Source organism: Vipera ursinii (genome assembly GCF_947247035.1).
Source record: "Vipera ursinii genome assembly, chromosome: 1".
Taxonomy (NCBI): Eukaryota; Metazoa; Chordata; class Lepidosauria; order Squamata; family Viperidae; genus Vipera; species Vipera ursinii.
In genome coordinates, this window is record NC_139512.1 from 261,637,952 (window position 1) to 261,650,584 (window position 12,633).

Consider the following 12,633-nt stretch of genomic DNA (forward strand, 5'->3'; position numbering starts at 1 on the left):
TTCAGAGTGGGCTAAATTCTTACAACCCATCTGGGAATTCACAGACGATCAGTTGAAGAATGTAAACGATAGCTAGTTCTTTTCTGATAAACATTGGTACTTCCAGCCTCTGCCTGTTCTGTACCAGCCTGCTACCGGCCCCGCAGAAAAGGCAGGGACAACCCCTTTTACAATAAGGCAAGAGGCTGGAATTACGCCTGCCAAATTTATTACTACAAAAACAAACAAGACACGAACCAAGAAACCGGAGCTTTAAGAAACACGAACTATCCAAGCGGTTGCCTTCAGCAAACCAGCCCTCCCACACATTCCCCTTAAATACAGTTCAGGGCATGGCCTCTCTGTGCCTCCTTCCGAGGTGCCCCATTGCCTTCCTCTGTTTACTCCTGACTGACTGCCTCCTACGTCGGGCGTCCTTGAACAGGGCCAGCTGTGGGTCATCTTCATCCACGCTGTCAGGCTCACACAGCTGGGTCTGCATCGTGACCAGATGAGAGGGGCCTTGCTGGGGGCTCTCATCAAGCTGTCCAATCCCCTCAGCAAGCTCTTCAACACCTTCCCCTTAAGGGACGTGGTGGCTCAGTGGGTTAGGACGCTGAGCTTGTCGATCAGAAAGTCGGCAGTTTGGCGGGTCAAATCCCGAGTGCCACGTAACAGAGTGAACGCCTGTTACTCGTCCCAGCTTCTGCCAACCTAGCAGTTCAAAAGCACGTAAAAATGCAAGTAGAAAAATAGGGACCACTATGGTGGGAAGGTGACAGCATTCCGTACACCTTTGGCGTCTAGTCATGCCGGCCACATGACCATGGAGATGTCCTCGGACAAGCGCTGGCTCTTCGGCTTTGAAACGGAGATGAGCACCGGCCCCTAGAGTCGGAAACGACTAGCACACATGTGCGGGGGAACCTTTACCTTACTCTTCCCTTAAGGCTTCCTGTTAACTCCACAGGGTTTGAAGGCATCCTATACGATATAGCCAAATTTTTCCAATAACTTGGAATAATAGGAATATCAATAGTAGGGAAAGAATGTCCCTGTGGCACTCATTTTCTCTGACAGCTCCTGGAACGCTTTTTAAGTAATTTCATAGTTCACTGGAACACAATTTAACAAGCATTGTTTCGCATCATGAAACTAATTAGATCCAGAAATCTCATTTTCAGGTTTCAGTTCTTTGTGATTTAAACTGCAGCAAATTTTATCATGTTCATGTTACTGGAAGCTATAGGCTTTTGAATATTTTGTGTGGGTATTTTAAAATTGAGATTAAATCCTTTTGGTATATCTTGTCCCAAGGCCATCTTCTACCGTATGTAAAGGATAAAAATTGCAGTTTTTCAGAATACAGTATAGGTAGGTCTTGATTACCTTTGGAATTATGGAATTATGGCCGTAATTCATGTGGTTATTAAGCAGGTCACCACATGACCCTGTCGGATTTTCCAACTTTTTTGCTTGTGGTAGATTAGGTTATTACTTTGGTAATGGAGCACTTGGTTAGGTATGGGTTATTTTCAATAGATTTGTGGTTCAGATTGACCTTTATGTTACTTTTATTTTCTCTGCTGATAAGGACATCCAGGAAGGGTATTGTTGTTCTCAGCTTGCCTTGTGAATTTTATTCCTTTGAAGATGTTGTTGATTGTTTCATATGTCTGCTCTAATTGTTCCTTTTTAAATTATTTATTTATTAAATTAATATGCTACTGTTCTTGTATCCAGAGTGACTCTAGGTGGCTTATAGTGTTCCTTATGATATAAACTAGAGTCTTCAAGCTTTAGTGAGGAACCCTGAAAATAAACAGAGCTTGCTTCTAGATAATTTTAGTGTGCATTTTATTCCTTTTCTGTTGTTTTAAATACTTGTACTTGGATTAATTGTAGAAGTCAAATTAATTGCATGTCATTTTTTTTAAAAAATTGTAATGGTATTAGAAACAAAAAATGTCTCTTGCAACCTTCACTATTCCTTTTTTTCTGTGAATGAGTTGGATAACAATTCCCATAATCCCACATTAGTTATATTGAAGTCTAATGCACCTGGAGAACAGTAGATTGATGGTGGCTGAAGAGAAGAATGAAAACCAGTAACCAGTAATTATTGATATATTGTATTTTAAAATAACACTACTATTCATATTTAATCTTAATAGTGGTCATAATGTTTAACATGTTAGTGTTCCATTTTTTAATTTTTGTTTACTAGGTACTATACGTGCCAGGTACTTCAAAAGCAACTTCCTCAAGTTCTGGTGCTCCTATTTCACCTTCTTCATCAGATGCAGAATATGATAAGCTTCCGGTAAGTTTTGCATAAGGTTTGAATTAAGGTTAACGTTTAGAGTCAGAATATGTTGCAGTAAAACATGTATGAGTTTTAACCTTCCAACGTTATCCAATAATAGAAGAAGGAAAAATCAAAACAGCAGTGGTGTCCTTCTTTAAAGGCAAAGGTGATATAAAAACAGGCTTATAGATATCTTGTTGGTGGTCTATTTCTGGGAATGACTAATACATTTCAATCTATACCAGAAGTCATCAACCTTTCTTGGTTGGCGGACCGCAGGGAAAGGGAGGGGGAAGCATTTTACATGCGCGTGTGCTACTAACCCTGCCCTGTTCTTGCGGTAACAGGGCTTTGTTACCGTGCCATGCATTGCGGCGGCACCCATTTTTGCGCCCCGAGGTGCGGCGGCATCCCATTTTCATGCCCTGAGGTGTGGTGGTGGCCCATTTTCACACCATGAGGTGCGGCGGCATCCTGTTTTCACACCCCGCAGCACAGCAGCCCGTTTTCATGCCCCGTGGCGCAGTGTCCTGGTTTTGCACGCCGTGGCACTAGAGCAAATGGTGTGTGCACTCATGTGTGTGCACTGGCCAGCCTGTCCCGTGGCCTGGTGGCCAGGAGGCCATGGACCACTACCAGGCTGCAGCCCACAGGTTGGGGACCCGTGAGCTATACAACAAACATGAGTTTTGTGTTATTGAAGGACTGTTTTTATAAAAAGCATACATAATATAACAGTAATAACTGTTATGGATACTGATTTGGAAACCTATTTTTCCTTTCATGGAGATCATAGCTTCTGTTCAAGGAGTGGGGCTTCCCTACCCCCTTAGTCCTGGAAACTGTCTATGTCTCAAGCATTTCCTCAGGCCTTTGAGATGATATCAAATATATGATGAATATTCATGATTTTTGCAAAGGGATGGATTAGTAAGAATCACATTCATGAATGAACTCCTAACTTAAGATCTAAGCCATTGCTTTGTCTAATTTTATTTTTGAAGGATGCTGATTTAGCAAGAAGGGCTTGTAGACCTCTTCAGAGAGTTACGTCGTCCACCTCAGAGGAAGATGAACCGGTGTATAAGTTTTTAAAAATGAATTGTCGTTACTTCACAGATGGAAAGGTAGAAAAGTTGGATAATTCCCAACAGATTTGCTTCCTATGTGAAATACCAATTAAAGTAGAACACCAAATGATATATTAATGTGGAAAATAGGTTCACCAGATAGTAAAAAGGAGCAGATCTTTAATGGGGTAAAGAGGCATCTTAATAATGCACCTATCTTGCAAAAAGATTCAAAAGACTATCAAGTTAGTAATCCAAGTGAGGCTATGGTATAGGTCCCTAACATAAATGGCACTAACCGATAATCTTGTTTTGATTGCACCTTTAAAATTGTTCATTGAAATAATTTTAGAAGCTACGCCCATTTGTTTCTTATGTTATCAGCAAGAAATAGTTCATTTCAGGTATGGTAGATTGGGTTGCAGAATTCATATTATAACCTTAAATCTCTTGATTGAGATGGAAAAGCAAAGGATCCTAAATTCCAGGTGGGAAGAATGTTCCAAGGTGTGCGATTAAGAAACAAAAATGCCTGTTTCTAAGTTCCTGTCAGATGGCATTCTTGAATACAGTTGCAAGAAAAAGTATGTGAACCCTTTGGGATTATGTGGAGTTTTGCATGAATTGGTCATAAAATGCACTCTAAACGTCATGTAAGTCACAACAATAGAAAAACACAGTCTGCTTAAAATAATACTACACAAACATTAGCTGTTGTCATGTTTTAATTGAACATAAGATGGAAACATTCACAGTGCAGGGTGGAAAAAGTATGTGAACCTTTGGACTTAATAACTGGTTGACCCTCCTTTGGCAGCAATAACCTCAACAAAACGTTTCCTGTAGTTGCAGGTCAGACCTGCACAACGATCTGGAGTAATTTTGGACCACTCCTCTTCACAAAACTGTTTCAGTGTAGCAATATTCTTGGGATGTCTGGTGTGAATCGCTCTCTTAAGGTCATGCCACAGCATTTCAATCGGGTTGAGGTCAGGACTCTGACTGGGCCACTCCAGAAGGCGTATTCTGTTCTGTTGAAGCCATTGTTTTGTTGGATTACTTGTATGCTTTGGGTCATTGTCCTGTTGCATCACCCATCCTCTGCGGAGCTTCAGTTGGCGGACAGATGGTCGCACGTTTTCCTGCAAAATGTCCTGATAAACTCTGGAATTCATTTTCCCATCAATGACAACAATCCGTCCAGGCCCTGAGGCAGCAAAGCAGCCCCAAACCATGATGCTCCCTCCGCCATGTTTTACAGTGGGGATGAGGTTTTGATGTTGGTGTGCTGTGCCTTTTTTTCTCCACACATAGTGTTGTGTGTTTTTCCCGAACAACTCAATTTTGGTTTCATCTGTCCACAGTATATTTTGCCAGTAGTGCTGTGGAACATCCAGGTGCTCTTTTGCAAACTTCAAACGTGCTGCAATATTTTTTTGGGACAGCAATGGCTTCCTCCGTGGTGTCCTCCCATGTACTCCATTCTTATTTAATGTTTTCCTTATTGTAGATGTGTCAACAAAAATGTTAACATGTGCCAGAGATTTCTGTAGGTCTTCAGCTGACACTCTAGGATTCTTCTTTACCTCATTAAGCATTATGCGCTGTGCTCTTGCCGTCATTTTTACAGGACGACCACGCCTAGGGAGAGTAGCAACAGTGCTAAACTTTCTCCATTTGTAGACAGTCTGTCTTACCGTGGACACATGAACATCAAGGCTTTTGGAGATACTTTTGTAACCCTTTCCAGCTTCATGCAAGTCAACAATTCTTGATCGTAGGTCTTCTGAGAGCTCTTTTCTGCGAGGCATGGTTCACATCAGACAGTGCTTCTTGAGACCAGTAAACCCAAAACAGGTGTGTTTTTAAAGGGCAGAACAGCTGTCAGCAACACATCCAATATCATCACACTGATTGGAATCAGGGTTGGCTCACTCCTGGCTCCAATTAGCTCTTGGAGAAGTCATTAGGCTAGGGGTTCACATACTTTTTCCACCCTGCACTGTGAATGTTTACATGTTATGTTCAATTAAAACATGACAACAGCTAATGTTTGTGTAGTATTATTTTAAGCAGACTGTGTTTTTCTATTGTTGTGACTTACATGACATTTAGAGTGCATTTTATGGCCAATTCATGCAAAACTCCACGTAATCCCAAAGGGTTCACATACTTTTTCTTGCAACTGTAAATTGGGCAGAAGAGATGCCTCTGGAAGGCAATCTAGCATCATTCTCATTTTACCCTGAGCTCCAGCCCAGCCCAGTGCATCATTTGTTCCTAAATGGCAATTTTAGAGCAATTTGCAGTGAGTTTTACAGGTGGGAATGAAAAGTAAAAGGCCACTGTGCTTAAGTACTATCCAATTGGTGTCAACCCTTAGTTACCATGTAGCTAGATTTTCTTTATGGTGATTTGTTCCCTAGTTCTTTAGGTCTTTCAGTGGTACACCCATTAACACTGTACTTGAATTCATCGACGTTGCTCTAGACACTTTCTTCTTCTCTTTCCTTGTATCTTTTCCATCATTAGAGCCTTCTCCAGAGAGGTAAAACCATTGTCTGCACGACCGTGATCTTTGTATGTAGAGGCACAATGTGGATATCTTTTCCAAGGCCTTCATGGTTAATCTACCAAGTGCTAGCCTGTAGTGTGTTTCTTAATATTAGTTCCTTTAGGTTAGAAACTATCCATCTCTTTAATGCCTTAATTGTCATTTCTGAGGCTGGTTGTTGTACCTATTGTTATTAGTTTGATCTCATTTATATTTAATCTTAATCTTATTTTCCCACTGTGCTTCTTGACTAGAACTTGCATTTTCATCTACCTGAGTTTGCATTTTCAGCTATCTTGAGTAGTGTCATTTGCATAACACAGATTACTGATGTTTTTTTCCTCCAATTTTAAAGCCATGCTCATCTTCTTCCAATCCAGCTTCCCTCTGTGTATATTCAGCATGTAGTTTGAATGAGTAAGGGGAGAAATATGCAGGGTTATCTCACTCCTTTGCCAACCTGCAGCCAATCTGCTTCACCATGTTCTGACCATACTTTGGTTTCCTGACCTGTGTGTAGGTTTTGCCAAGGGCAATGAAATGTTCTGGGATTCTCATTTTTCTAAGCAGATTCCACAGCTTGATATGATTAATGCAGTGGAAGGCCCTTCTATAATCAATGAAGCACATACTGACTTCTTTTGAGCATGTTTGTCTTTCTCAATTAATATTAATAATACTCCTAATACTGCTTCAAAAATATTTCAGTCTTTCTCCTCTTGTGATAACACCATCTCCTTTACCACCTCTTGCAGCACTTTGGAAATCAGGAGCTAAGTTGTGGCCTCCAGTGTTGCTCTTTTAATAGATTTTTATTAATTGTTTGGAGTCTTTGCATCACAGATATAAAACATTTTAACTGAGATCAAAGATTCTAATTTTTATAGAAAATTTGTATTCCTAGTCTTCTGTGACTATACTGAGCTTCCTTCATAAAATTGTTGATAAAGAAAGGCTAGGCTGAAATTGTTTTGGAAAAAGATCCTTGAAATACTTTCATTGGGGTGATTAAGATTTCTAAGGCAAAGAAAAGCTGGGCTGAAATTGTTTTGGAAAAAGAACCTTCAAATACTTTCGTTGGGATGATTAAGACCTAAAAGTATTTACCACTCTTGTTATTTTAATTTTTGTGTATACATGTAAGCAAAAGAAAAGTGATCTGAAGAGAAGAGAGTGTTCAGTTTTCTCCTAATCTGTTCCATCTATATTCTCATCATGTTCTCTAATCACATTCTCTTTGTCTAATCCGTGTTTCCTCTGACTTTTTTCTCCCCTAGTATATATGTAATAGGTACTTAAGATCTACAATAGAACCATTTAAATTGCTTCTCTATCTTAGGTAAAGGTAAAGGTTCCCCCGCACATGCGTGCTAGTCGTTTCCAACTCTAGGGGCTGGTGCTCATCTCCGTTTCAAAGCCGAAGAGCCAGCGCTTGTCCAAGAACGTCTCCGTGGTCATGTGACCGGCATGACTAGATGCCAAAGGCGCACGGAACGCTGTTACCTTCCCACCGGAGTGGTCCCTATTTTTCTACTTGCATTTTTACTTGCTTTCGAACTGCTAGGTTGGCAGAAGCTGGGACGAGTAACAGGCGCTCACTCTGTTACATGGCACTTGGGATTTGACCCGCCAAACTGCCGACCTTCTGATCGACAAGCTCAGCGTCCTAACCCACTGAGCCACCACGTCCCTTTTCTCTATCTTAGAACCATTCAAACTTCCTACTGGGAATTCTACATCTCAGAACTAAAATCAGTTAAAGCTAGGGCTTGCAGCCAAAATCGGAAAATGTATTGGGCTGTCTTGTGAATCTTCCTTTTGATTCTCATTGATTAACAAGCTGTAGCTCCTCTTTCACTGCAACCGAGATGAAAGTTAAATATTTCGATCCCTTTTTATAACTGTGGCCTTGTCTGCTGAAGATAGATGTGTTTTGAAAATCTTTTATTGTGGCTCGGTTTTAGCTGAGATTCCCCCTCCCCCCCAATCTTCCTCCTCACTGAGCCCTTGGGAAGAAAGCAAGACTACATTAGAGAAGAAAGGGAGTATAAAAAACACAGAGGGTACATTGTGTCATCGTGTTGTGACAGTTGTGATGCCAGGAGTGTAAGTACAGAACAAGCCGGCCTGGTCTGATGGGTTTAGGGGTATTTTAACGTCTTGTATTAATCTATTGAATTGGGCTATTGTATTTAATATTTCTTTTAATTTTAATATATTGTATTTTATTGTATTGCCCTGTACACCGCCCTGAGTCTTTCGGGAGAAGGGCGGTATAAAAATTAAATTTAAAAAAAAAATTAAAGTACTAACTGTCTACTTATTTTTATTTTGTTTTTCAAGGGAGTAGTTGGAGGGGTCATGTTAGTGACTCCCAACACCATCATGTTTGATCCTCATAAGTCAGACCCTGTTGTCATTGAGAATGGCTGTGAAGAGTATGGGCTCAAATGTCCCATGGAGGAGGTAGTTTCGATTGCCCTCTACAACGATATCTCTCACATGAAGATAAAAGATGCCCTTCCATCGTAAGAAGTGTTTTCTTTGTTGATTGTGTTTGACCATTATCAGGTGGATGTAACATTCAGCCAACTGGCAAGGAAAAAGAGAATGTTGTTAAATTGTGGAGCAAAATGCCATCTGACAAGAAAGGAATGTAGAATAACAATGCAAACTTAGGCCCCCATACTATTTTTAGCAGAGAACGTTAAAAAAATGATTTTTTTGTGCTTTGTGAATGGCATAATTTTTTAAAATCCTGGCTTCATTACTTTGTAAGTAACTCAAAACAGCAAACATAAATAGTATTCCTTCCTCTCTTTCCCCACAATAACAACCATGTAAAGTGGGCTGAGAGAAGGTGTCTGGCTTAAAGTGACCAGCTGGCTTTCATGCCTAAAGTGGAACTAGAACTCTCAGTCTCCTGATTTCTAGGCCAGAACCTTCACCACTAGACCAAAGTGGCTTTATTTGATATTATTGTTCTCTAATACATGGGTTACCGTATTTTTCGGATCATAAGACACACTTTTCCCCCAAAAAAAGTGTGTGGGGGGAAACGAGGGTGCATCTTATGGTCCAAAGGTGTGGTACCCTAGCAAAGGCAAGGGAGACCCAGCCCACCCACTCCTTTTTTTCTTCCTCCTGTCTGGCTGGCAAGAACAGGGCGTGGGCAGCTGCCACGCTCTTCTAACTCCTCTGCAAAACTTCCCTTCCGCGGCTGCTGCCCTCGCCTCCCATGCAACGCCCGCGGCTTGTGGCACGGACTGCGTTGGCAGCTAGCCCGGAGACGCTGCCCATTCCAAGGAAAAAGGGGCCGACCGTGGCAGTGGGGAGGGAGGGGGTAGGCAGGCATCGCACCAATCAGACCCCCCCCACCCCCACTCCTGCGGGGGGCTTTAATGCAGATCATCATGGAAGTCCCCGGCCGTGCAAGCGGAGCCCTGTCACCCGTTTCCCCCCCTTGAGCCTGTAGCGCCTGCCCGCCTCTCCAATTGCTTTCGAAAGAGGCGAGAGGCGTTTTGGACAAAGGTATTGTTGGGAGTTTTTGCAGCAGGAGAATAAAAGGCTGGACAGACCCGGACTGTCTGTCGCCCCCCCCCCTTTTTTGTGTCTGCCCCTGGCATTTCTAGTCCCTTTTTGTGAAGCCCACTCCTCTTCCTTCCGTGTTTTATTTTTTTAAAAAAATAATAACAGCAACAACAATAATACAATAGGATCCCTTTTCCCTAACCCTAACCCTAACCCTAAATATTTTAGTATACCGGTACTATTTGGTTCAGAATATTTTTCTTGTTTTCCTGCTCTAAAAACTGGGTGCGTCTTATGGACAGATGCATCTTATGGTCCGAAAAATACAGTATGTTTTGTCAGTGGTGTAACTATTAACATGAAAAGTTGTTTTACGAGGTGCTTGACCTATGTAAAACCAGTAGGTAAAATATTCTGTGTTAGAATTTTATAACTTCCCAAAAAGGTCATGAAAAATGAGCAGTTAAGAATTCTGAACAGAATAAAAGCTGCCAAATGGCAGGAAATCAAGAAATGACAAAGATGTTCCAGAGAACTGGAAGAGAGTATAGATTTACTGAGCTAATTTCTGCATGTTATCATATCTTGCCCATGCCATTAATTAAACTGAATGTTCTTGGCTAAAGGCTGTAAGGAGGAGATGTATGATGGATCCTCCTGTCAGAAAGCAGATTTTGAAATCACTTCCTGTGAATGGGAATAACTTCATTGGAAATACACTCATAAGCAAAAAAAAAAAAAAAAAAAGGATCCAGGATAACTTTCTGATTTGCAGGGCTAGGAAGAAGTTATTTTGGATTTCTGGGGGGGGGAACCAACAACACATCCAAAGCCTTCATATTGTTTGAATGAGTCTTCTTATCTGTCCTCTTTAGGTAGTTCTAACATATGAAAATTATATAAAAAGTGATTTTAGTTATTATTCTCTTACCTTTCTCCTTAATGATTATTTTAATTAACTTTTTGGTGTCTGATTTCTTAAATAGAAGCACCAACATGTCTTCATTAATTGCTTCAACACTATAAAGTTTTAGCATAACAAAAAGCAACAGAGACATCAGCGGCCTTAGTTTTTTTTTTACTTTACTTTGCAGAAGTTAACTTCTAGAATTGGAGATGTTGAAGGGACATCAAGAAAGAGCTATAATCAAACAATCATTTCTACTAGAGACAAATGATCATACTTTTTAGAACTTTTTAGAATGAGGAAGCAATCAGGATTTTCCTCTGACTTTTTTAATTATTATTTTTAGGTGGCTTTGATTATTTGATTCCTGTAAAATTAGACAGTTAACCTGCTTTAAAATTCCAGACATTTGAATAAAAACGTATTTATATGTGCTTGCTGTAGTAGTTGTTACAGTTCAGATTTCATGATTGTGTCACATATCAGTTGGGCTGCTATATACAGGGAGTGCAGAATTATTAGGCAAGTTGTATTTTTGAGGATTAATTTTATTATTGAACAACAACCATGTTCTCAATGAACCCAAAAAACTCATTAATATCAAAGCTGAATAATTTTGGAAGTAGTTTTTAGTTTGTTTTTAGTTATAGCTATTTTAGGGGGATATCTGTGTGTGCAGGTGACTATTACTGTGCATAATTATTAGGCAACTTAACAAAAAACAAATATATACCCATTTCAATTATTTATTTTTACCAGTGAAACCAATATAACATCTCAACATTCACAAATATACATTTCTGACATTCAAAAACATAACAAAAACAAATCAGTGACCAATATAGCCACCTTTCTTTGCAAGGACGCTCAAAAGCCTGCCATCCATGGATTCTGTCAGTGTTTTGATCTGTTCACCATCAACATTGCGTGCAGCAGCAACCACAGCCTCCCAGACACTGTTCAGAGAGGTGTACTGTTTTCCCTCCTTGTAAATCTCACATTTGATGATGGACCACAGGTTCTCAATGGGGTTCAGATCAGGTGAACAAGGAGGCCATGTCATTAGATTTCCTTCTTTTATACCCTTTCTTGCCAGCCACGCTGTGGAGTACTTGGACGCGTGTGATGGAGCATTGTCCTGCATGAAAATCATGTTTTTCTTGAAGGATGCAGACTTCTTCCTGTACCACTGCTTGAAGAAGGTGTCTTCCAGAAACTGGCAGTAGGACTGGGAGTTGAGCTTGACTCCATCCTCAACCCGAAAAGGCCCCACAAGCTCATCTTTGATGATACCAGCCCAAACCAGTACTCCACCTCCACCTTGCTGGCGTCTGAGTCGGACTGGAGCTCTCTGCCCTTTACCAATCCAGCCACGGGCCCATCCATCTGGCCCATCAAGACTCACTCTCATTTCATCAGTCCATAAAACCTTAGAAAAATCAGTCTTGAGATATTTCTTGGCCCAGTCTTGACGTTTCAGCTTGTGTGTCTTGTTCAGTGGTGGTCGTCTTTCAGCCTTTCTTACCTTGGCCATGTCTCTGAGTATTGCACACCTTGTGCTTTTGGGCACTCCAGTGATGTTGCAGCTCTGAAATATGGCCAAACTGGTGGCAAGTGGCATCTTGGCAGCTGCACGCTTGACTTTTCTCAGTTCATGGGCAGTTATTTTGCGCCTTGGTTTCTCCACACGCTTCTTGCGACCCTGTTGACTATTTTGAATGAAACGCTTGATTGTTCGATGATCACGCTTCAGAAGCTTTCCAATTTTAAGAGTGCTGCATCCCTCTGCAAGATATCTCACTATTTTTGACTTTTCTGAGCCTGTCAAGTCCTTCTTTTGACCCATTTTGCCAAAGGAAAGGAAGTTGCCTAATAATTATGCACACCTGATACAGGGTGTTGATGTCATTAGACCACACCCCTTCTCATTACAGAGATGCACATCACCTAATATGCTTAATTGGTAGTAGGCTTTCGAGCCTATACAGCTTGGAGTAAGACAACATGCATAAAGAGGATGATGTGGTCAAAATACTCATTTGCCTAATAATTCTGCACTCCCTGTAAATCTATATTTAAAATTAAAATATTTTTTATTATTATAATCTTTAAAAAACGGAATGCTTCATGCCTGTTGCCAATTTTTTCCCAGCGTTGTGAAACAAAAAATTTCTCATGATGAGATGAAGTTTGTTTGCTTCCCTTGTTCCTCAAGGTTCTTTTTTGTTCTTTCTTCTTTTAACGTATCTATAAGCTGCTTCAGGATAAATTGATATCCCAACTT

The 12,633-nt window shown here is 40.7% G+C and overlaps 1 protein-coding gene across 9 annotated transcripts in view; it reads left to right on the top strand.

The window, feature by feature from the left end:
• Positions 1-12,633, top strand: part of NCOA7 (nuclear receptor coactivator 7) — a 71,452-nt gene that overhangs the window by 39,537 nt on the left and 19,282 nt on the right. For all 9 annotated transcript variants that reach the window (XM_083370407.1, XM_083370415.1, XM_083370414.1 and 6 more), the window contains exons 6-8: positions 2,207-2,302; positions 3,292-3,414; positions 8,255-8,439. In XM_083370407.1, coding sequence (XP_083226533.1) covers positions 2,207-2,302; positions 3,292-3,414; positions 8,255-8,439 — 404 coding nt within the window. The remainder of the gene's footprint in view (positions 1-2,206; positions 2,303-3,291; positions 3,415-8,254; positions 8,440-12,633) is intronic.